This window comes from Miniopterus schreibersii, assembly GCF_964146895.1.
Source record: "Miniopterus schreibersii genome assembly, chromosome: 16".
NCBI lineage: Eukaryota > Metazoa > Chordata > Mammalia > Chiroptera > Miniopteridae > Miniopterus > Miniopterus schreibersii.
Genome location: NC_138116.1, coordinates 21,987,518 through 22,013,389, shown reverse-complemented (window position 1 = coordinate 22,013,389; position 25,872 = coordinate 21,987,518). Strand labels below are relative to the sequence as shown.

General features: G+C 39.7%; 2 protein-coding genes across 4 annotated transcripts; both read left to right on the top strand.

Moving 5' to 3' along the window:
• Positions 1–358: 358 nt before the first annotated feature.
• Positions 359–7,415, top strand: KRT20 (keratin 20; the record flags this gene model as incomplete). Of its 3 annotated transcripts, none has more annotated exons than XM_081161336.1 (8): positions 359–757; positions 2,690–2,772; positions 4,009–4,165; positions 4,496–4,657; positions 4,799–4,924; positions 5,799–6,019; positions 6,757–6,797; positions 7,318–7,415. In XM_081161336.1, the coding sequence occupies 8 exons, from the start codon at positions 362–364 to the stop codon at positions 7,413–7,415; spliced, it is 1,284 nt and encodes a 427-aa protein (XP_081017462.1). The 3 variants fall into 3 exon arrangements, with proteins under 3 accessions (XP_081017462.1, XP_081017461.1, XP_081017460.1); XM_081161335.1 differs by having other exon boundaries at positions 362–757; positions 6,778–6,797; XM_081161334.1 differs by lacking the exon at positions 6,757–6,797 and having other exon boundaries at positions 362–757; positions 7,298–7,415.
• Positions 7,416–11,436: 4,021 nt separating this feature from the next.
• KRT12 (keratin 12) lies at positions 11,437–17,001 on the top strand (the record flags this gene model as incomplete). Its single annotated transcript, XM_081161322.1, has 8 exons — positions 11,437–11,985; positions 12,372–12,454; positions 13,434–13,590; positions 14,697–14,858; positions 14,961–15,086; positions 15,221–15,441; positions 16,358–16,428; positions 16,904–17,001. The coding sequence occupies 8 exons, from the start codon at positions 11,437–11,439 to the stop codon at positions 16,999–17,001; spliced, it is 1,467 nt and encodes a 488-aa protein (XP_081017448.1).
• Positions 17,002–25,872: the final 8,871 nt, after the last annotated feature.

The following is a 25,872-nucleotide window of genomic DNA, read 5'->3' as shown; positions in this document are numbered from 1 at the left end:
CAAATATTCTTTGTGTATATCAGGATGAAAAAAAATTTGCCAAGGCAGGTGCAAGAGCTAAAAGAACATGCCTTCTTGTTTCCTTTCATGACCTCTGTTGAAAAAAAGAAATCACCCCTGAGAAAAGCCTCTAAGAAATGCCTCTAGTGGTAATTTCTGGAATGTAATTAAACAGATTGCTGTACAAAGGGGTGGGGGGAGCAAGGCAAGGTGGACTGTGATGTCAGTCCTAACGTGAGATGTCAGCAGAGGAGGAGTTTCTTCCCTGTGAACACTATAAAAGGTTACTTCATTCACCACAGAGGGACAGACTCTGCTCCACCCATCCTGAAGCTACAGGTGCTCCCTTCTAGAATCCTCAATGGATTTCACACGCAGAAGCTTGCAAAGAAGCCTGAGTTCCTCCTCACAGGCCTCTCTAGTCAGCATATATAGGAAAGGGGGCATGCAGCTCGTGGGGACTGCACCCAGCGTCTATGCGGGGGCTGGAGGCCAAGGCACCCGCATCTCAACCTCCAAAAGCTTCGTGAGCTATGGGAATGATCTCAGCAAAGGGGACCTGGTTTTTGGCAATGAGAAGATGGCCATGAGAAACCTCAATGACCGCCTAGCAAGCTACCTAGAAAAAGTACGGTCCCTGGAGCAGACCAACTCCAAACTTGAGATACAGATCAAGCAGTGGTACGAAACAAACGCACCCAGCACCAGTCGGGACTACAGTGCGTACTACAAACAAATCGAAGAGCTGAAATCTCAGGTGAGGGGGCGATGCCTGTGTTTTCTACTCCATTGTTTAGCTGCATGATATATCAACAGGGCATATACAGTAGGTGGGTCCAAATGGACTCTGTAAAGCAACTTAGGCCGAAATGCAACATCTATAAAAATGGTAATATTCTATAATCTACCCTTCATGCTGGAGTACCTGGCTACATAGGATGGCTGTAAATCATACTTTTTAAACTTTTAAAATCTAATTATATATGAAATATGAAAATGTTATCCTCCAATCTTATAATCTGTGTTTTTGTCACAGTTTACCAAGTCAAGGCTAAGTGAATAGTAAACCTTTTTCTTTTTTTTCCGAAAAAGCTAAATCTTTTTAAGTAATAATAAATTTTTCTTAGTTTTTCACCTAGTTCCATCAACTTTTGAAACCCCCGTCAACTTAGTTTCCTTCTTTCATTTGTGTAAATGGTATGATACAAGCATTAGAATACTGTATCACAGATTTCAACGATAAAGTGATTGGGGTGGAAACGGGGGGAAGGGGTATTGGCCTTAATGATACCTGGGTTTTTAAAAGTCCTACTTAATAATCTGGTCATCAACAGCAAGCAGTGCAGAAACCACTTCAACAGTAATAAAATGGTCTATTGCCCCCAATTCAGATTTATTGCAATTGTATCAGAATCATGTCATCCAGGAAAGGTGGAGTTCTCTGTTTTATCGATTGTATGGAATAAAAGAAGACTTTGCCCTAAGATTTCAGATATGACACAGAGCACTTTCATTGCTTTAATATTCTTATCTAATCAAGAAAAGTGTCTCTTTTCTTTCCTTTTCTATTTTAACATTCATTTTCCTTTAGAGCAATGGCCACTTACCAGGAGGTCTCTTTTTCTTGTGCTGTACGAGACATCAGTACGATTTCATTCAGATTCTACAGGAAGTTACTCTGGTATTTTAGGAACTACGTCGATGTGAGAGACGAAGGTGTTTAAAATGCCCTTTCTGCCAACAGGTCATTCTTCTCAGGCTCTCACTAAACACATTGAAAATCAGCCGACCCTTCTGCCTACTTGTCTCATGGTTCATGTTTCTGAATCTGCTTTGGATCATCCCGAATCCATAGGCACAGCTATTGCTTCCATTTAGCTGGATAGACCTGGCATTTGAAGGAAGGCAGTACTCTCTAGGATGGGATATGCTGAAAGAGACATGTCATTATAACATCTTCTAAGAGCAGACTCCTGATCCATGTGCACCTTAGAGAATTCACCCATTAGGTGACAGCTTCTTAAGAGCAGGGGCTTATGCATCCTGACAGGCCCAGTGCATAGCACAACTCCCACCACATAAGTGTCCATTCATCAGCCAATATTTAGTAGACACTAAGTGCTGGTTACCATGCTGGGCAACGGGAAATATCATGGTAAACATACTGTGATTTAGGGGGAAAGAGGCATGGACAAAGGCAACAATCATCCCACACAGAGGGACAAATGTTAGCAGGGAGAAGGAACTGTGTAGGGCAATGATGGCACCGGCAGTTCCCCCGTCCAGTTCTGTTTCGAGGAAATCGTGAAGCCTCGAAGCAAGGGACGTCTAACTGAGACGTGGAGGAGGTGGAAGGGGAGGACGGGTTCGCCGAGTGAGAGGAGCTAAGAAGAATGTTCTAAGTAGGAACAAAGGCGAGGCACTCGGTAAGGTTTGATGCCTCAAGCTGAATTTAAAATCTCCTTTGGTAAAACAACAAGAGAGCTGACCCAAGTCTGGAACGAGCATTGCATTTTACCAGCCTATTGTGTTAAGTACCCATATCATTATTCTTCCTCTCCATTTTCATGAGGAAATTACAGAAATGAACATCATCTTTGATATAATAGTAGTTGTATCTGAGGATAAATGCGATCATTTTAAACTTGTATCCAGTTGAAAACGTCATTCTTTCTCATTTGTTTTCCAGATTAAAGATGTTCAATGGCAAAATGTTCAATGGGTCCTGAAAATCGATAATGCTAAACTGGCCGCAGAGGACTTCAGGCTGAAGTAGGTTCTCACAAACCATGGCACTTAGCTTCCCATTGTTAGTAAAGGAGCTGCCACTAAATATTTTCAGGATCTTGGCATTTAAAGGGTGTTAGAAACTATCTGGTGTAGCCCAGCACTCAAAGCTGGACTTGCCTCTCCCACAGTCTTAAGATTTGGTCACCCAGCGTGTAACTGAGCACTTCCAATGCTCTAGTTGCTAGAACATTCTTTTTTAGTAACCTGGCATCTACCTTCTCAAATACTGAGCCTAATTCTGCCCTTTGGGATAACAACAAAGCAATTTAAAACTCTGCGTAAGTGCCCCTGTGCTATCTAAAGAGTCATTTGTCTACCATAGTGATTCTGCGAGTCATCCATGTTCCTCCCACTGCCTGCAAGTGTATGGCCAAAGTCCCCGGGGTGATGTGACTCTTGATGCTTTCTAGTTTTCCAGTGTTTTACAATACAGTCTGACCATCCAAAGAGCTAGGACTATGATTAAATCAGCTCAAACTGTGCTCACTCTCTTGTAGTCATATCACACTACATGTGAGCAGAGCTGCTCCTCAGAAACTGCTTCTCCACTAGGGCTTCCTCGTACACAATGCATCTGCACTAAAGGGTACTTTATGTTGTAAAACAGTGGCATCTTAACGCTACAAGGAATCAAAAAGAAAAAAAAGAGAAAGCCTATCTGAAGATTAAAGCAGTAAAAGTTCATTAATTCCTGTCAACATCTAAGTGTCCTATTGTATTATCATTTTTTGAACTTTACTACTTTAATAAAAATGGGAGTATATAAAATTGTAGAAGAGAATGCATGAATTTTTAAGATAACTTACTTTGGATACACTTGTTTACAAAGTAATAAAAATAAAATTGTCGTGTATATTCATTAAGTAAATTTAATTCACCATTTTTTAATATCAATAATGAGAACCCTTTGCTAACACAGTTATTAAAGCACATTTTTTTAGAATTTCTTTTTAAATATATCCTCGAATTTAGAAACTTTTTATAGTAATTTCAGATTGGTGGGTTTGTTTGTCTTTTTAACCAAATCACAGAGATTATATTATGGGGCAAATGACCTGATTCCTAGATTCCCAGGAACATTTTTGAAATGTACAAAGAGGGACATACTAATATATTGAAACTGATATCCTCATCTACCACACATACACCTAGCTCCTTATCTTTTCCAGGATGGCCTCAGAAGGACTCAATTATCTCTGCTTATTAATTAATTCACAGGTATGAGACTGAAAGAGGGCTGCGCCTCACCGTGGAGGCAGATCTCCAAGGCCTGAATAAGGTCTTTGATGATCTAACCCTAAACAAAACAGACTTGGAGGTTCAAATTGAAGAACTGAACAAAGACCTGGTTCTCCTCAGAAAAGAACATCAGGAGGTAAGAAAATATTCAGAAGTGGTACTGGGAATGGTGGAATGGCTGGCTATAATAATAATAAGGAAGGAGACCTGGTGGCGGTGACAGTAAGGAAATGACAGCAAGGTGATGTTAGCCCTAACTTCTTTTCATTAGGGCTTCTGTCAAGGTTAAATAACTTAAAGCAATACCTGGACCATAAAAAGCCCTGCCTAAGTGATTATGTTCTTCCTTCCTTGACTCACCCCCAGTGAAAGAACCCATAAAACAATAATTATTAAGTCTTTTCTGCCCAGCTTCTTCCAAGAACACACTTCAGGCTATAATGAACCAGGATTTTCGTTCTCGTAGGAAGTGGACAGCCTACGCAAACAGCTGGGCAATAATGTCAGTGTGGAGCTGATGGCTGCTCCAGCCCTGAACCTCAGTGCCATCATGGATGAAATGAGGCAGAAATATGAAGTCTTGGCCCAAGAGAACCTTAAGAAGGTCAAAGAAGAGTTTGAGATACAGGTAATAGCATAATTCTAAACGGTAAGCAAATGTGTAGAAGTTGTCCCCCAAAAAGAGGTAACTCTTTTCCTTTCTTTCTTCCTTCCTTCCTCCCTCCCTTCCTTTCTTTTTTCCCTTATTTTTTCTTTTTTGGAATTTCAGACTTTAACTCTGCAAGAACAAGTCACAGTGAACACTGCAGAGTTAAAAGAATCGGAGATTCAAGTAAAGGAGCTGAGACGCACCTACCAGAACTTGGAGATAGACCTCAAGTCCCATCTCAATATGGTAAAGCACATCTAACTTCCAACTCTCAATGCTGTGCGTGTTTACTAAGTGCCTGTGTTAGGAACTTTAGAAATGTAAAGCCCTCTAAGAAATAACCCCTCCCCTTGCTGAACTGGCAGGGAAACAGGCCAAACAATAGATTATAATGAAAGAACAGAAAAAAGTCAAGGGAAAGGGCCATGTACTGCAACGATACAGAGGAAGGCGTGGATCTGGACTACTTCACAGGGAAAGTGGCATTTAAACTAGATCTGAAAACTTAAGGTGAATTTTTAAGCTAGAGAGTAGGAGTAAAGACATCCTAGACAAAGCAAATCAGTCAGCACATGATAAGTTATGCTGTGGTAAGAACCTCAAAATCCCAGTGGCTCGCACCACTGCATCCATCATGGTTTGGCTGCCGCTCTAGCTGGGGCACACCACTGTTGCGCACAAAGAAAAGAGCAATAGTCGGACCATGTGATCACTCTCAAAGCTTCTCAGAAAAGGCATTTGTCCATTTTGCTTGCATCTCATTAGCCAAAGAAAGTCATAATACCAAGTCTGGTGTCAACAGGGTGAGGAAGTCTAATCCTCCGCGTGGAGGGGCACCATAAATCGCAGGGAGGGGAAGCGGGTATTGAGAGCAATCATACAATTTATAGTAAGAAAACAGTGAGTGCAAAGCTAAACACAAACAAAAGCGCCCAAGAGCTAGTGATCCTAGCTGGCCCACTGGGGGTTGCCTAGATGAAGAGTGGGAGATAAAGCTAGAAATATGCATGATGCCCATGATAACTAGCTACAGAAATTCCTCTCAAAAGATATTAAAATTGAGCCACCTCTTAAATTAACTCCTCGAGTAAGAAACGTCCACTTTTTCTTGTGCCCATAGAAACAATCCTTGGAGCAGACACTGCAAGATACCAAAGCTCGTTATCACAGCCAGCTGGCCGCCATCCAGGCACTGCTCAACTCCATTGAGGCCCAACTGATGCAGGTTCGGACTGATGCAGAACTCCAGAACAAAGAATACAATGACCTCCTTGACATAAAGATCCGGCTTGAGCAGGAAATTGCTACTTACCGTCGCCTTCTGGAAGGAGAAGATATTCTGTAAGGCTCTTAGAATCAAGGGATATGTGTCAATGTCTACACACTGTGCTATTTCAATGTCCACACATTAAACCTTGTCACTCATTTCCCAGCATCAATACAATCCCTAGCACAAAATCAATTACACACATACACCAACACCAACGCCAACACCAAAACAAAAATACACCCTAAAGTACATACACCCCAAAAATACCAAATACAGGCTTTGTACTTGAGGTTGTGTTGTAGGACAGTTAGAAGATGGTTATACAGATGATAAAGATTATGCTAATGTTAATTTTTATAATTAATACATAATTGAAAGCAAAATTACTTTCTGAAATTCTCATCAAGAGGTCATGAATTGCACAACAGGCCACAGAAGTCTGTGGGAACCAGTTAAAGAATCATGGGTGTTGCAGCAGCAACTGTCTTCAAATCCCACACCCAAGAAAGTCACAAGAGAACACAGATTTCAACTTCCATTGTAGTTTTACTATTTTAATTAGAAAAATGTCTAGCATATGTTAAATGGCTCAGTTTTGAAGCTCTGTATTTTCCAAGTTAAAAAGTAAAACACTCAAGTTAGAAGAAACAAGCATAGTAAAAGAGGGGGAAATGCAAACACAAGATTAAAACATACACCACTCGGACTCTACATTGAAACAATAAGGCAGGACGGTGCTTCATTTTCAAAATATCAATAACACTTTTTTTTTCTGTTTCTTTTTCTTTAAAAAAAAAACAAAACACAGAACCACAGAACATCAGTTAAGCATCGTGGGGGAGAAAGCAGGTAAGTGTTCTAATTTTCAACCATTTCCTATAAGACTGAATTCTCACTCAATAGCTGACCACTTATTATCCGCCACTGGTGAGAAGTAAAGGGAAATCATTTCTCAAGTGAGCAGATATTACCCTAGGGATTCTGAAAACCAAGCACATCACATGAAGAAAACCTCCCTGTGGGAAATTTGTCACATTGCCTATGACGGGGTGATTTTCTTGGCCCTGTGCTATTGCTGTCCTGAGACACCCTGAGATCTTGAAAATGAAAAATAAGATGAAAATGTGCATTTTGCTTAATTCAATATTGTGCATTTCTCTTTGGGGGTGGGGAGAGTAGAAAATTTATAAATTGGGGGAGAGTGGCACATTCTCTGCATTTATTTTTAAAGTGGACTTAAGATATTTAAGAAAGAGATCTTTTTTCTAAAAGAAGGAAATACATACCAAATAATAATTAAAAGATGAATATTATCAACCAGCAGAGTTGTGTGTCTGAATTAACATTTTATATTTAAATCTAAATTTAGATGTAAAGAAGACCAGGAAGATTAAGACCGTCGTGCAAGAGGTCGTGGATGGCAAGGTTGTGTCATCTGAAGTCAAAGAAATGGAAGAAAGTATATAAACACCCACCAGAAGGAGATGCTGCTGAGGTCTTGGAAGAAGTGTCACTATAATTTTTGCTCCCTACAAGAAAGTGGCCACCGGAAAGCACTGTTAGTGCTTCCTAGTGATGGGGTGGGAGGGGTAGCCCATTTATCTATCAGTCTCTGTAATTGAACATAAGTGTTTTACTCAAAGGAGCTGCAAATTGCCAGCAAAAGTGAAATCCAATGAGCATTAGGATATTTAAAGCATCATTACTGCCATCTTTACCATGAAACATATTAATTACGAGCTACAGACCACCTTCTAACAATTCATTAATGTTCCTGAAAATTGTAACACATTTCAATTATACTAAACCTCATGGAACAGAGGTTCCATGCAAATAAACCTCTTTCTCCCTCACGGTTCCTGTTCATGAACTGCAAACATCTCCTTTCCAGGGCCCCTGGATTCTTGATTGACGTAATTTCTTGATTGATTTCATAGCATTTTCAGGATCGGTACCATTCTGCTGGCTGTGAATTATATCTGCTTTCCCCATTGTCTCCACTGCCTTTTAATACTCAGCTCAGCTCTTTGAATAATTTGAGAGTCACATTCCAATCGTAAGTGATGAGCAGAATAAGAATGAAGCATATTATGCTTGAAGTGGGAGTAGATTAAAAGCAAAACTAAAAAGTGAAACTCTTTTCAAGGCAGAATGCTTCTCCTGATGATATTAAACTGCATAAATCATTGGGTTCTCTCTTCCTTTGTGTGGTGAATATATGCAATGCTGTTTCTCACTATTTTTTGTAATAGCTTTAATGAGTTATAACTCACCACAAAGTTCATCCTTGTAAAGTGTACAATTCAGTGGTCTTTAGCGTGCTCACAGGATTGTGCAACCATCACCACTATAAAATTTTAGAGTGTTTTATCATCCCAAAAAGAAACCCCATTAGAGTCACTCCCACTCCCCACCCTCCTAGCCCCTGACACTAACCTACTTCCTCTCTCTATGGACTTGCCTAATCTGGACATTTCATATAAATGAGATCATGCAATGTGTTCTTTTGTAGACAATGTTTAGAGCAGCATTATTCATAACAGCCAAGAAATGGAAATGACTCAAATGTACATCAACTGATGAACAGATAAACAAAATGTGGTATATTCATACAACAGAATATTATTTGGTACTAACAGCGAATGAAGTGCTGATACATGCCACAATGTGGATGAACCTTGAAAGCATTACGCTAAGTGAAAGAGGCCAGATACACAAACTTGCTCATTGTATTCTCAGCTTGTTTGCATTATTTTAGCGAGCAGTAACTGCCTTGCAAACGTTTACAGAAAAAATTAATTTTCCCTCTATTATTGTATTCTAGTAAGTGAATAGTTTGGATTTAAATTTCAATATATGTTTGTACAGAAATAGGATTCTAAGTGTGATTACTAAATTAAAAATAGTGTGATTTGCTTAAGAATAATATCCACCACTTATTGAACACTTGCTGTGAACTAAACAGAGTGCCAGGTATTTCACAGCCATTTCTCATTTACTCTTCATAATAACACTATGAGGTAGAAGCTACAAGGTTGATGCACATGAACCTGACAAATATGTGATCATTTTTGACCTTCAAAAATAGCAATTTTGTATGGCTTTACCTTATCATGTCACCTCCATTTTACATATGAGGACAAATGAGGGTTATATATGAAGACATGAAGTCAACACTTTCCCAAATTAACAATTAACAAGTAATGGAGCAAGACTGAACCTCAGGGCTGTATGTCTAAAGTTATCCTGGGCTCTGGGAATTACTTCTACGTAGAGCCTTGCGGCATCTAAAAGCAAGAATGACATGGAATCATATAAAATCAAACCGTGACCAGTGGACACCCTCTGCCCTCACCCTTACTCACTTGGGGGTAATCTCAGGTACCTGATTACACCCTCCAATAACATTTCCAACTTAGAGCACTAGTTAGTGATTTCCACTTTTTAATTTCCCTTCGAACATCTGTTTTCTCTCTCCTACACTCACTTGTCAGATTCCCCTTAGCAGTGTGTTATTTTATCTTCCTCTCTCTAACCACATACGAACTCCAAAGTCAAGAACTTGTCTTCAAGAGTGGCCCCTGGGGTCCTTGTTCATCTCAAAAAAAATGCAAAACATCAGTAACCCAATATTCATTCGCTCACTCACAGGGTCTTAAAATTTTATTCAAAGCAAAAGTGAAAGGTGGTATGGACCAAATGGTCACTGAATTGCAGAAAATGGAAAATGGAAAGTCTATCTGTCTTTAACTCAGGTGCAAAATTCTGCAATCAAAGACCAGAAAGGTGACCAATCTGACATGAGGAGATGAGCACGCGTTTTACTTAATAAAAATCTAAAGATTTACAAATACCACATAAATAACTATCCCCATTTTGAGTACTCCCAAAACTCTAATGAAGACATAATCTTTTTGAACAGTCCACCCTCATTCTAGTCAATTCCCTCTCTGCCTCACCTTGTGTAATCACTTTGCCAATAGGACCAAGACTGTCTCTGTTTTATACATTTCCACCTTCCTACATTTTTACAGCTGTCAAAGAAATTCTTTCCACTTCTAAAAACTCTAGAATCGAGGCTTGATCATTTAACTGAGCCCTCCCTCCCCCACCACACATACACAAAAAAAAATAACCACTGAAGAAGAAATATTTCTCTTTCCAACCTCTGAGGTTGCTCCCCATTTATAATTGAATTCAGAATAAATCTTGGTCAAAGCATACCAGTAAATTAGAGCAGAGTTGTTTTCAAACGAATCAATTTTAAATGACACATTCAAGCATATTAAGGATTAAGTTCTTTCAAGTGAAATAACTCCAGGTGTGTGTGAATGAAGTTTAGCCAAACACTAGGCTATGACTCAGGATAAAAAATGAATTAGACATAGTCCCTACCTGAGAAACTTACAGACTAGGATAATATATAATATGTATAGAAACATAAAGGTATAACGTGTAAACACAATGTATAGATATTGAGCAAACTTATTTAAATTTACATATACGCATTAGAGTTGGGAAGTATACATTTCAACACAAAATTGGTTCCAAGCTCAAAAACTGAGGTTAATCAAATTCCCACACGGCGTGATGGTATCGCTAGGCTACAATCTGAAGTTGGCACATTCCCTCTGGCTCTGTCAGCACTGATACAATTAGAGCACACGAGAAGCAACTGTGTTTTGAGAAACTAGCAATGCTAGTGAACAGACAGGCTCCTAATTTCATGGGGATTACTGAGAAGGTCATTTCTTATGTAAAGGAAGATCGGCTGAAAATACTCTAATATTCTACCCAAAAACAGCATTTTCAATGTTTAAGACATCTGCTTTCCGAATCAGAAAAGAAAGAAACTATGCAACATGCTAATGACGACGTTTTAAAATCCTTGAGCGTTCAAATTCCAGTATCAATCTGGAAAATGCATTTATTCCCCCTTCCACCGAGTACACTGCACAACTGCTTCTAAAGTGATAGTCCCCTGGAAGGTAGACTAGATCATGACTGGATGGTTTACACCGAGTTTTCTAAAGGAAACTGAAAATATGAGTGAGGAACTTTAAAAGGCTGAAGGTTGAGAAAGAAGTAGTCATTCATTTACCCATTCAAAAATCACTCGTTGCTTTCCTACTGTGCATAAGGCACTGGACAATGCTGAGGACACAGGCAATAGAATAATCGGGGGAAGAAAAATTGCTTCTGACACCCTCTCTCTACTCCACCCAGGTTTCCTGTTTTGTATATCAAATACGTAATGGGCACAATTATTCAATTATTTCTATACCAGTGAATTTTCTGTGTGTTAATCATTTAGGTGTTGAGATGGTCAAGAAAAAGGGGAGCACTATCTTGTTGAATGGAGAGAGTGAACTTTTCAACTGCAACACCCATTTCATGGTCTATAAAAGGGTAACTCTCTGCCTCGCTGACACTGCTTCCTCTCAGGTTCTGCCCATCTTCCCCAGGCTGTGGATCTCTCCAGCACCCCATGTCTCTCTCCATGCAGAACTCTGGGCTGTCCAGGCGGCTGTCTGACCAGAGCGGGACACTGGGCAAAGCCAGGGGCATGTCTGCTTCCAGTGTTGGAAGTGGCTATGGGGGAGGTGCCCTTGGCTTTGGAGGCAGCTACGGGGGAGGTTTTTCTGCTGCTTCCATGTTTGGTTCTATTTCTGGCTTTGGGGGTGGCTCTGGAAGTTCCTTTGCAGGAGGGCTGGGCACTGCTTATGGGGGAGGCCTCGGGGGCAGCTTTGGAGGCCTGGGGATGGGGATTGGATTTGGAGGAAGCCCAGGAGGTGGCTCTTTAAGTATTGTCTCTGGCAATGACGGAGCCCTTCCTTTTGGATCGGCAAAGGAAACCATGCAAAATCTTAATGATAGAATGGCTTCCTACCTGGATAAGGTTCGAGCTCTAGGAGAGGCTAATACTGAGCTAGAAAACAAAATTCAGGGATGGCACGAAACACGAGGATCTGAAGACCCTGGGTCACAGAATGATTACAGTAAATACTGTCCACTGATTGAAGACCTCAGGAAGAAGGTACGGATATGGTTTTTGGAGGGGCTTTGGGAATTACGTTTTATCTTTATTTTTTGCTATTACAGTGTTTTACCATGATAATCACCACTTAAAACATATATTTTTCAATTCAACTATATTTGGAGTGATTTCTCATATTAAGATATTTAGTTTCATTTTATCATTTACCATAAAGTGACTCTATTTCCACTATCTTTCTGTTGGAAATATATGTTCCTTAACTTTTAAATATTCTATCAAAATATATATTCTTTAAAAAATTAAACTGCCTTAAACTCCTAATAAAATATAATTTTAACATCACCCAAAAATGTCCTGTCAAAAGCATACTTGTATAATACTGATATCTTAGGGCCTTATTTTGTGCATCTTCCCGATTTTGCCAGATCATTTCTGCCAGCGTTGGAAATGCTCAGTTCATCTTGCAGATCGACAATGCAAGCCTGGTTGCCAACGACTTTAGAATGAAGTGAGTTGAAGAAAAGATAGATTAATGAAAACTAGCATTTCTTCTTTTTCCCTATTTTCCTGCTTTCACTGATGGCAAGTATTTCAAACCTTCTGCAGCTCACCTGCTCCACACATTTCGTGTTTTGGTAAATTTACATAGGATATTCTAGAAAGTAACTAGATTCAAACACAACCCACACACTACATGTCCTTAAGTGTAAGTTGCTTAAACTCAGGGCTATGGGTTAATTTCATGTCACATCATGAGTAATTTGCTACTGACTCGTGATGTGACACTATAATTCCACCAATGTCCTAAACCTCAACTTTCCATGTATCAAAATGAATTAATAATGTTTTCTGCCTGGGAGTTAAATGAAATCATCTTTTTCCTGATGATACAAACACCTAAGATATTAACCATGCACTTTATTTTTATATTCTTTCCTCCTTTCCCAGACTCCACCCTTGGGACATCAAGAAGAAATACTAATGTCCTTTTTGCTCCACAAAATTTCCACACAGGATGTGGCAGTGGTGATGGCCCCGAACCTGTAAAATCTTGGTAAAAGCTACTAAAGAAGCATCCGTGTTTTAAATTAAATCAGGAGTAAAAGTTAAGCCAAAAAAAGGACTAATTATTTTATTTTCAACTGCTTTTAGGATTCTGTCTGAAACCCCTGGAGAGGGGCTGCTGCTCACAGCCAGGGCAGTCGGCCAAAGGGGAAACTGCTCCCCCGGAGGCAGTGCTGTTGGGGGTTCACTGCTGCGAGAAAAGTGTCACCTCATAATTTTTTCAATTCTCTCCAACCGAGCAGTAAACTATCATTAAAAAGGGAAGGAAAAAGTTATAAAAGCAAAGGCAGCATTGTACATTGCAATGTTACCATTTTAAAATAGTCACACAGATTCATGCACAAAATAGCCCTGCGGACGGCAGGTGCCTTATTCAAATGAGTGTGTTGATTCCCGGGACTGTTTTGCACTTGGTTTTTCAGGCATGAGAACGAGCTGACCCTGCGCATGAGTGTGGAGGCCGACGCCAACGGCCTGCGCCGGGTGCTGGACCAGCTGACCCTGGCCGGAGCCGACCTGGAGATGCAGACCGAGAGCCTAGCGGAAGAGCTGGCCTACATGAAGAAGAACCACGAGGAGGTGGGCCAGAAAGGGCAGCTTTGGTTTCAAAGTTACAAATGTGTTGGAGTTAGAACAGATGTGGAGGATACGTTATTTCCCTGTTAAAATGGCCATGTGTCTTGAATATCTTGTAGGGTGTGGGGGGGGGGGGGTATGTCGGCTGCTGCTGGTCATATTGATGGCAGTTCCCATTAAAGGCACTTTCTGATTTTGTCATTTTCATCATTAGGTAAGGAGAATAAGAATTTTTTAATTACCCTGATCTAGTGATTTTTGCTTAATGGAGTACTTTTAAAGTTAAAAAAACAAAAGCCTACCAATAATGCATAACAGTATATGAGAAGGCGGCTATGTCCCTTGTGATACACACACGGAACTCTGATAGGTCGCAATACCTATCGGGGCCTGGTACACAGAATGGACATTAATCACGACGCTAGCAATAGGCTTCTAAAGAGCTTTCGCCTAGAAATCAAAGGCTGTGATACAAACAGTATGCGAGCCTAGGTACTATCTGCTGTGCTCGGTCTGGCAGCTGTAGCTGAAACCCCCAAATGTACTGTTTCTACCAGGCCTTCCCTTCTTATTAAGGCCCTGGATCCCCAAGAAGTAGGGCCAACTCATCCATTAGGCATGGTAGGCACAGCACTTCGGACCCATGGTAATTTTAGGGGTCCAGGAAAATGTCTTAAGTTCTTCTAAAATCAAAAGAAAAATATCAGTTTTTATTTTTATTTCTCTTTTTTTAATCCTCACCCAAGGATATTTTTTCCATTGCTTTTCAGAGAGAGAGAGAAACATCGATGTGAAACAGACAGGTCAACTGGTTGCCTCCCGCACGTGCCCCGACTGGGGCCGGGGATCGAGCCTGCAACCAAGGTACGTGCCTTTAGCCAGAATCAAACCTGGGGCCCTTCAGTCTGCAGGCCGAGGCTCTAACCACTGAACAAAACTGGCCAGGGCAAAATATTAGTTTTTAGGTTAAAAACAAGTTTTACTATTGTATTAATATGTTTGTCTTATACCAACTCAGTCATAAAATATGTTTAATATTTTTTATAGACGAAGCAGCCCACAAAAATCATAATGGGCCCCTGCGCCCCTCTCTCACTTGCTGTCCCCAGGAGCTCCAAAGCTTCCAGTCTGATGGCCCAGGCCAAGTCAGTGTAGAAATGGACGCTGCCCCAGGAGTGGACCTCACCAGGCTACTCAACAACATGAGGGCACAGTATGAAGCCATCGCTGAGCAGAACCGTAACGATGTAAAAGCCTGGTTCACTGAAAAGGTACCACTAACAAAAACAAAACTCTTTATCTGATACATTGGCAGAAAAGACCTGTCGAGGCAGCGCTCACTCCTGTCCCCCTGCTCCTCTTTTCTGTGGCAGAGCAGGGAGCTCAAGAAGGAGATCAGCACCAATACTGAGCAGCTTCAGTCCAACAAGAGCGAGATCACCAACTTGAGACGCGCGTTTCAAAACCTGGAGATCGAGCTCCAGGCCCAGCTCACCATGGTAGGGCCCACGCAAAAAGACCCAGCATCATTTCAACTTCCAGAGAAAATACTGTGTCCAAATTAGGCCATTGGCTGCCTTCCTCGTTGCAGTCCCTTCCAATGTTGTCTGTGCCATTTCTCTCCCATGTGCAGAAGAAATCCCTGGAGGACTCCTTGGCCCAAACCCAGGGTGACTACTGTGGCCAGCTGTCCCATGTGCAACAGCTCATCTGCAACCTGGAGGAGCAACTGCTCCTGGTGCGAGTGGACACTGAGCGCCAGAACGCTGACCACCAGCAGCTGCTGAATGTCAGGGCCCACCTGGAGCTGGAGATCGAGACCTACTGCCGCCTGCTGGACAGCGAGGCCCGAGGGTGAATAGATAACTGAGGTTGAAATAACTGAGGTTGACCAACATGGTGGTACACCTGATGCAGTTTGACGGGGCAATAGGAGAAAGGGTTCCTTAGCTGACAAAAAAAATAACAAATCTAATAAAAACACACCTTGGATTTATTAAGCGCTCTACACTGTGCAAAGTGGTGTCATCCATTTCTTACTTGGTAATAGTTCATAAAATGCCGAGATGAGCAATGGCACCACAGACGGAGGCATACTGCAAAGGAGCACTAGAAAAATCAGCCATTCGAGTCCTAATATCAACCTCCTGATACTAAGAATGATCTTTCAAATAACAGTCACCTGAGCCACCTCAGACCTACTGTAGCAAACTTTCCAGAGTAATAGGAGCTTGGCCTAGTGGGAAGAACTCAGGAGTATAAGTCAGAAAATCCAACTTTTGAGACCAGATCTTTCATTAATTGCAGCTTTGCTGCACCTTGAGGTCCCGGTTTTGGAGGGGTTTGAAAATAAAGGTGCACTGCACAGAGTGATTACCCTCAGGATGGATCCTTCAAGCACTCTTTTATTTTTTCAGTTATAATACTAGGACACTGCTCCTTTTTTTCTTAGTCAATTGAGCTTTTAATTTAAATTTTATTTTTCAATTAGTTTACATTCAATATTAATTTGTACTTATTCCAGGCATACAGCATAGTGGTTAGACAATCACACTTTATAAAGTGTTCCCCCTGATGTTTCCAGTAACTACCTGGCACTGTACATAGTTATTGCAATATTATCAATCAATCATTCTTGATCAAGAAACTTGGAATACCGTCCTTAACTGACCATAGTTTTGTGTATATTTCTAATTTTTAGCTCAAATAGCAAACTCCTTATTTCTCCTCACTCCGGAAAGCATGATGTGGTATCATCTCCCTCATTTAGTGATGGTCTAGATGAAACTTCGTCTGTGACAGACTCCAAATCTCAAGCACAATCCACTGATTCCTCTAAAGGTATGCAGATTCCCTAAGAATCACTTAGAATAAGTCAGAATCACATTTATTAATGAATAAAACTATAAGATCACATTGAATATTGCAGTATTATTAGTAATTTAAAGCATACTTATATTGAGCCAAGGAAAATCATTTATGCATCCCTGCAGAAAAATTAGTAGTCTGTACTAGATTAAAACTTTTGGCAAACTCGGGAAGAAAAAAATCCACTCTGCAAAGAGGTATTATGAACATCATAACTACTACTTAAATGCTTAAACATATTCTCATTTGTGCATAAAATAACATTGAATACACTTCATTTTCATTGAATACATTTTTTAGAATGCAAAAGTCACTTTTCAAAGTTTAAATATGATGGGTTGTATCAACCAATACCTAATTTATAAGGTTAAGCTAAACAACAACCAATTTTGGATGAATATTTGAAACGCTAACTTTTGTTCCCCCCTTGTTCCATCTTTATTTTTAGACACTACCAAAACTCAAAAAGTGAAGACAATCATCCAGACTGTGGTGACCGATGAGGTCGTCACATCCCAAGTTCAGGAACTTGAAGAACTAATGTAAAATTTCACAAGATCTTCCCCATGATGATTGCTTCCTTAGGAACAAGAAATTTACAAGTAGAAACTATTCCTTTCAGAGTGAGATGCTGTATTGGTTCAAGCTCAGTTTTTGTCTGCTTCCTTTTCTTAGAATTCCTACTCACTTGGAGTCCTTTTCGCCCTTCTGAAACAATATTCAACTATGAATCACTGTGGCCGTGTTGGCCTTTATAACAAACCAAAATTGCCTTTTATCTTTCTGGAGCTGGAGCAGTCTTTTGATAAACTGTCTTCTAGCAACCTGGAACATGCTTTTAACCACAGGGCTTTGGCCAAGTAGTCTTGTTTTAATAAAGTTAATTTTAAAAGACAAATGGTAATAATGTGAAATCTGTACCTTCTGGATTCCAACAATAATGTCAAGGGCATAGAGAGAGGTTTGCAAAATACTAATAAGTAGTTAAACACTGGGATAAAAATGTCAAGGTCTGAGATTCAGTTAAGAACTTCCTTTTTGAAGTCCTTTCTTTTTTACATTAGCCCATCAAGTTTATATTAGCCAAGCAAATTTATATTGTCCACTACAGGGCCTAACAGTTGTCTTATTAATTTTCTAGGGCATTCTTTCATTCAGTCAAGAAACACTTATTGAACCCCTCCAGTTGCCAGCCTGGAGACTCTTCCAGGAATGGTGAGACAGTGAGACAGGGCAAACAGAAGTTCAAAGGGCATGTGGAGAAGAAAGTAAACAATATCTCAGGGGGCCACTAAATATTTCATACAGAAATCAGCCAGAGAAAGCAGAATGGGATGAGAGGAAACACACTGTACACAGGGGTGTGAACAAATATTGCTGTGATGTCCTCTCTCCTACCTGATACTGGTGACGCCAAGGCTGGGGCTTCTACTGGGGTGGGTCAGACTCATAAGTCAATAACAGATGTCAGGTTCTGGGTTGGAGCAGGTGGCCAAAGTCTAAACCTGAGTAGATGGTGGTTCAGTCTGCGTTGACAGATTCAGAACCGTAAAAGGAAAGCAAGGATTTAATGACTAAGAACCTGGGCCCTGAAGCCAGACTGGGGTCAAATTCTGGCTCCGGTACATAACAGCAAGTAACAACCGCTGTGTGCCTTGCTTTCCTGATCTTTATTTAAAGTGGGGTGGATTTTGTGAAGGTTAAATGAGGTAATAACACACATAAAAACATGAGGAACAGTCCCTGGTGCCTAACAAGTACTCAGTATTTGTGTCCTGTTATTTACTGTACGGAATCAAAACGGTGTGGAGGAATCAGGGGCACTGATGAGCAAGGAGTGTAAACAGGAGCAGAAGGGACAGGGGGGATTCATGCAAGCCTGGAGGAATTCCAGCGCTGAGTGCAAAAGCTCGGGGAAGGTTATTATGCCATTTTAAGATGATTTTGTTCAGTACACAGCTTTCTGAGATCACACTTCCTTTTTAGTGGTTTCATCTCCCTTGGATACACACAGCAATTCAATTATCTGTCTAGCCCTCGCCTTCCAGAACATGTCCTAGGAGAACCTTATCTTTCAGACCCAAAGAGATTACCCGGGTCTTTTCCTGAACAAGGTCCATAGCCCACAAGTAATAAATCATGTCAGAAGTGGCTGCAAATAGTTATTGCTTTAAATGTTATCTGTTCACCTTACAACTACATCTGAACTGTGCGAGATTCAAAGGAGAAAAGGGTTTTGCACAAGTATTAACCTGGTGGTGATTTCTTAGCTTTCATTTAGCTCCTCGGCATCCCCTTCTTGTGGAAATATTTTCTCCACTGAGCTCCCAGAGACATCATCTCAATGGAAGCTTTTTCTCAGACTCTTCTTTGTGGCCTCTGATGCTGGCTCAGTCCTCTTGTCTCCTCTCTCTACACTCTCTCCCTAGGTAACCTCATCTAATCCATGGCTTTAAAGTAGCCATCTACGAGTAAACATTAGCTAGACTTATTGTGGTGATCATTTTGCAATATATATAAATACAGAATCATTATGTTGTACCACTGAAACTAATATAATGTTGTATGTCAGTAATACCTCAGTTAAAAATAAATAAGGTGGCCATCTATGCATTGATTAGTTCTTGTGGTAGCCTCCAAGATGGTCCCAATGACCCTCACCTCTTGGTACTCATGCCCCTGTGTACAGTCCCCTCTCACAATGAACAGAGTAGATTTACTGAACAAGTGACAGTAGGTAACCTTCAACATTAGGTCACAAAAGCGTTTCAGTTCTGGCTTAGTCATAAGATTGCTTCACTTTGGGAGCAGTCAGCTGCCCTTAAGGTTATTCTATGGGGGGGAAACTACCTAAAAAAAAAAAAATCAATGATTTCACAAAATTTCCCATCCAAAATCACAGTCTTATTCTGATACTATCTCAGTGAAAATATTCGACAGTCTTCGGTTGGCAACGGAAGCATTATATTTCTTATTAAATGTACTTTGCACTACTCTCACTGCCAAGAAATATAATTAGCATAACATCCTTATCGTGAGATTCCAGCCCTTACTCACTAGACCACAAGTCCTAATTCAGTACAGACGTGAAATGTCCTTTTGGACTCAGCCATTAATGAGTTGCAAAAGTGACAGGTCTGTCTTTAAAGAAAGCAACTCAACTCAAAAAACAAAAACAACTACAGGATCAGACAACAAAAGATAAACATACTATTTATGCTTATTTTAAAATGTAAAATTTTACCAACACAAATTTTTACTTTTACATGCATTTGTTGTGTGTACAGGCTAGAAAGAAGTATGGAAAATGTTGTTTATATTAACCTGGTATAGTGGTTATCTCCTGGGATTAGCAAGCAGTTTGAAGAATATTTTATTTTTTCTACTGTACATTTTGTAAATGCTTAACAAACTGTGTATATAACTTTGATAACTGAGGTGAAGATGAATTTTAGCTATCCAGAACAAATGGGTTTGCAAGTAGGTCACAATAGGAAGGGAACCATCTGGAAAACAAACCTCAGTTGCCAAAGCTATCATTATTTTTAGGCTTTGCAAGAGCGCCACCTACTGGAATTTTAGGAAATGGATTGTTTAAAAGAACTAGTACAGCCACTATGGAAAACAGTATGGAGGTTCCTCAAAAAATTATTAAGACTAGAGTTACCACATGACTCAGCAACCCCTCTTCTGGATATCTACCTGAAATTTTTGAAAACATTTATTCGCAAAGATATACCCACCCCTATGTTCACTGCAGCATTATTCACAGTGGCCAAGACATGCCTGGATTGCAGGCTTAATCCCCAGTAGGGGGCATGCAGGAGGCAGCTGATTGATGGTTCTCTCTCATCAATGTTTCTCACTCTCCCTCTCCCTTCCTCTCTGTCTAAAATCAATAAAAACATATTTTTTAAAAGTAAATAAATAACTTTTTAAATCTTTTTTTTTAAAGACACACTTATTCATATAAATTTGAATATATGGCTTTTTATAGGGTAGTAAATGTTTCTTATATCTTGGAACTGGATCTAAGATTTAAATGTCATTGTTTAATATTGAAAAACATTAGTGTCTTAATTGAATGCATCCTCTTCATCACTACAGTTTTTTAATAAAAGCTATGGCTGCAACATTCAGCAACCTCTTTATAAAAGGATCTATGACGACTAGAATTCACAACTGAAAAATAATCACCTGGAGAATAGATAAATTATGGAATATCCACACAACAGAATACAGCATACCAATAAAAAATTAAATTAAATTAGAAGAATGGAACTACAAACACGAAAAACACCATGGATGAATTTCAAGACCATTATTCTGAACAATGGACACCAGACTCACAAGAATACATACTGTGTGATTCCATTTATATGGAACTCTAGGAAAAACAAACCTAATCTATAGTGACGCAAAGAAAATTAGTGGCTGCCTGGTCTGAAACTGGTTGAGAAGTGGGGGGTTCACTGATGACCTGGGACGAGTCACAGGAGAACTTTTACAACGGATGAAAATGTTCTATATCTTGATTATGGTAATGGTTACATGGGTATATCCATTTGCCAAAACTCTTCAAACTGTACACTCATGATGGGTACATTTTATTGTATGTAAATCATACATCATGAAGTTCATTTTAAAAGGATAATAATAACTTGCTAGTCTGTCTTCATGACAATGCTGTGTTGAACATGAAGAGGGAAGGTAGGATAATCAATGGTGTGCTAGGATGGGTTTGCACCTGCTCTTGAGTGATAATTGACAGATATTCAGGAATTTTTTCAATCAGGCTATTAAGCCATTGGTAGCTTGATATTGGCCATGATGGGAATATTTATACTATGGAACTCGAGCTCTATTTATGTACCTCCAGGAGAGCTGGTTTCCACCAGCAAGCCAGTGAGCACAGTAGTTAAGAACACAGATGCGGAGGCGGACTGCCTCCGTTTGGGGTCCAGCCCTTCCATTTTCCACTGGTTCTATTTACCTCTCTGTTCTTCAGTTCAAATTAAATAGACTGTAAATTTTAGTTGCTAAAAGATATCATGGTGAATGTTTCACTATACATATATTCTTAAAGAAATGCAATTTTTCTTCAAAATCCTGAAAACAGACCTTAGGAGCAAACCTTTACATAAACCATATTAATAGAACAGTACACAGAGAAGAAGTACAGTCTAACAGATAGAAACTGGATGGTATTTCAGGCTTCGCCCAGTGAGTCATTATTTTACTCAGAACGAGTTACTCAACTTGAGATGATTCATCTTTGACAAAAAGACAATAGTAATATGCATAATCACATTAGAATCCTCATTAAAAACACCATAAACACAGGGCACTATGAGCCTGGCTGGTCAGAATATGTTCATTTGAGTTATCGGCTTGGAACCCACCTCCTACAGTTACATATACATGCAGTTTCTGCTAAGAAAAGTATGTCCCTTTTGAAATAGTTCATTTACTTACAAATACCATGGGACTTTTTTTTTTTTTACTGATTGATTTTAGAAAGAGGGGAAGGGAGAGGGAGAGAGAAAGAGAGGGAGATTGAGATTTGTTGTTCCACTCATTCACGCATTCATTGGTTGCTTCTCGTTTGTGCCCTGACTGGGGATCCAACCAACCACCCACCTTGGTGTAGCAGGACAACACTCTAACCAACTGAGCAACCCCACTGGGGCCCATGGGATTTTTTTTAATCACTTAAGGCTGCAACCTCACATTTCAAGTGGACAGAACTGCAAATTCAACATTTTTTAACCAGATGAAGTGTAATTTTTACTTTTAAAAAAAAAATTCAGTTGGTATATTTATATACACATGTGGGGCATTACATACTCATTTATTTGTGCATTCATTCATTCAACAAATATTTATTTAGCACCAACTATATGTAAGTCTTTACATAGTCTGTTGAAAATAACCTCAGCTTTTATGAACTAAAAGTAGATGCATGATAAAGCTTTATACATTTTTGTTGCATTGGTGCAAATGAAATAAGGTAAGTCATCATCATTTTTTATTGCAAAACTGTCATGGCTCCACATGCGGTATATGCTGATTATTTAACAAAGGTGTAAGGGGGCTCCTTTTGGAAGATATGACACCTCCTCATTCATTTTTATGAGTTTTATAAGTTTTATAAAGGGGTAACCCATACTGTTAAACAGATATTTATTTACAGGGCATATTTTTAAATTATGATGCTCTTAAATATTTAATTATATTTTATATTACATTTCTCATGATATAAAAGTACCTTCAAGGTACTTTAAGATGTTTTCACTGCACACATATTTTGAACAACTTTATGTGCTAATTCTGGATGGTAGAGTAATGTTAAATTTCCCTCTTATCTAAAAAGTGACTAAGTAGGCTGATAAATAATAAGATAAATTTTCATCATTTTTTAAAAAACAAAATATACAATCCACATCTCAGCAACAGATAATCCTGGAACAAAAACTGCAGAATTAGATCCAGGCCAATAAGAATTCATTCCTCAGTGGTGTTACAGATAAAGCAGAACAATGAATTCTAGTTTCCCTGTCTCATTAATCAGAGGCTGGGGGTAAGGAAAAGGCCTCTGGGGATGATGTGAATGTGGGAGGATTTGACTCAGTTCTCCACAGGAATCTTCAGTGGAAAATCTCCCTCCCCTATGTGACTCTGGGAGGTGTTTTTACAGCTTCTAGAGCTGGAAGACGCAAGGAGAACTGAATGCTAACCAGTGGGAAGGTGAGAATCGCTCTAGGGGAAGGTAGGTGTCGGCAGGGAGGAGAACCCAGTGAACACTTTAGTCATCGTTATCATCACTGTCACCTCCAGGGTGCACAGGGAACAGATGCGTGGCAGAGGAGATGACTCCTGAGGAGTTAAAGGGCAACATAATATTGTAATTCCCAAGATACAAAGCTAGGACAGTAGGTTACATAATTATTTGCTGATTTATCCAGAGGGAGATTTTTTAACTGCACTGTCCAAAGTACTGGCACTCTGAAAACCTAACCATTCCAAAAATTTGCACTCTGCATCATAAAATACTTGCTATATACCCATATCATAATAACCTGACTGTTTAAGATGTTATGGATCATTTAATTTATGTTTGGTTTGGTCAGTAAAATCACGAAAAAGAAAGCATTATTTTAACAAATTTACAAATTCAGTCAAACTGGACTTAAGCTTAACAGTCTGAGAAAAGTTATTCTACCATCAATGTTGGTCTAAAAATCCTTCAACTGTAACTTTTTAACTAGGTCAAGATCCAGGTCTCCTGAATCCATCAGTGTATTTATTCACTCATTCAACAAATGGTCTAAACGCATCCTGGCCATATCTGGCATTTCGCCTCCTAAATATCTGTGATCTAATTACTCTTCTCCATGTCCACCACCACCACCCTGGTCCAGGCCATCATTCATCACATCTCACCTGAAGGAGCACACAGCTTCCACTTGCACCAGCCTTCCCCCACTCCGTTCACTCCGCCACAGACAGGGAAAATTGTCTTGAAAACACAAACCTTATCCTGTCACCCCGTTGCTTAAGATCCTTCAAAGGCTGCTCACAGTCCTTGGAATAAAGATCAAAATTTAGCAAGGTCTGGCCTGGCCTCCCTTCCCTCTCTACTTCACCAACCCTTCTGGCTTGATTCAGCTTTTTGCAGCCTGGCCCCTTCCCACAGCCTCTTCCTCTTTGCCTAGCATGTGTCTCCTCTCCGTTTTGGCCTAGCTAACTCCTACTCATCAGTCAGGACTGGATGACATGTTACCTCCCCTGAATCTGCCCCGACCCCCCCACACCCCCACCACCATCCAAGTCAAGGTCTTGTTATACACTCTCCCAGTACCCCGTAGTCTTCCTTCACAGCTCTTAGCAAATTGACAGTTATGTACTTAATTGCATGACTAATGAATTAATGTCTGATTTTCCTACTTTAAGAGCTCTAGGTCTCTACTGTTTTGCCTGCCACTGCAGCCCTGGTGTCTAGCACAGCCCACTGCACAGGAGGCAATCAGTACTGGTTGAATATATGTGCATGGAATTGTGTACAAGTGCTGGACTACTCACTCAATAAAAGCTGGAATGACTTAGCAGAGGGCACCCAAGCATTTTTTGCACGAATAGTGAATGGCGGTGATGTATTTCTTCTATTATTTTCTTGAAACATTCATCAGATTTTTATATTTATCACTCATCTTTGGTAAGACTGAATGAACAAACCTTAGCTTATCAATGCACAACAACTAAACAGTGCCCATCATTAGGAGGCACTATGAGGATGCTCTGAATATATTTAATTTGAATCTACTTTGGTTACTTTATTTTTTTTAAATGCACGAATCACATGGAAATGAATTCCACTTACTTTATTCTCCTTAAATCTTTTTTAGTTAAATTTATTGGGGTGACACTGGTTAATAAAGTTATGTTTTCAAGTGTACAATTCTATGATAGATCATCCGTATATTGCATTGTGTGCCCATCGCCCAAAGTCAAAGGAATTATGCTGTCAGGGACTAAACCACCAGTAAGAAGTTATTTGCATTTTACTGGGAAATTCATTTAAGTTCAATTAATATTTTCAGAAAACCTTCAAAATATTTGACACTCTATGGATACAAGTTTTTTTAACCAAAAATACAAATTCTAATTTGGAATTTTTACAAGGCATATTGATATAAATTGTATTGCTCAATATACTGTATCTGATAACTCAGTAGAAAGTGATCTTCAGTTTCAACAAGCAGTCTTTTAATTTAAGATGCTTTTTCTTTTTTTTCTTTTTTAATTAACCTGAGGACTTTTTTCCATACAACTAGGAATTGTTTTCACAAAATAGAGTAACTTGGTTTCTATGAAGTTTTTATAAGAAAAAAAGTGTCCATAAATGTTCACTTATGGAAGCAACCCCAGAATCCTCTTGTTCATCATTGGAGTGTGCTCTGTACACAGGATATCAGCTAACTGGATACAAAACAATTCTGTTAACACAACTAATGAAAGAAGGACTAGCTTTCCATGAAAAAATGGAGTCTGAAACCTTAATATTCCTGGAGGTCTAGACCAAAACAGAACTTGTTCCCCCTGAATTAACCAAGGTGATCTATCTAAAGTAGACTTTTCTCACCCTAGGTGGTTTAGCTCCGTGGTTAGAGCATTGGCCCGTGGACTGAAGGGTCCCAGGTTTGATTCCGGCCAAGGGCACATACCTCGGGTGCAGGCTTCATCCCCACTGTGTGGGAGGCAACCAATCGATGTGTCTCTTTCACATCGATGTTTCTCCCTCCCTCCCTCTCTCTCCCTTTTACTCTCTCTGAAAAGTAATGGAAAAAATTTCCTCAGGTGAGGATTAAAAAATAATAATAATAAAAATAATAATTAAAAAAGACTTTTCTCTGAATC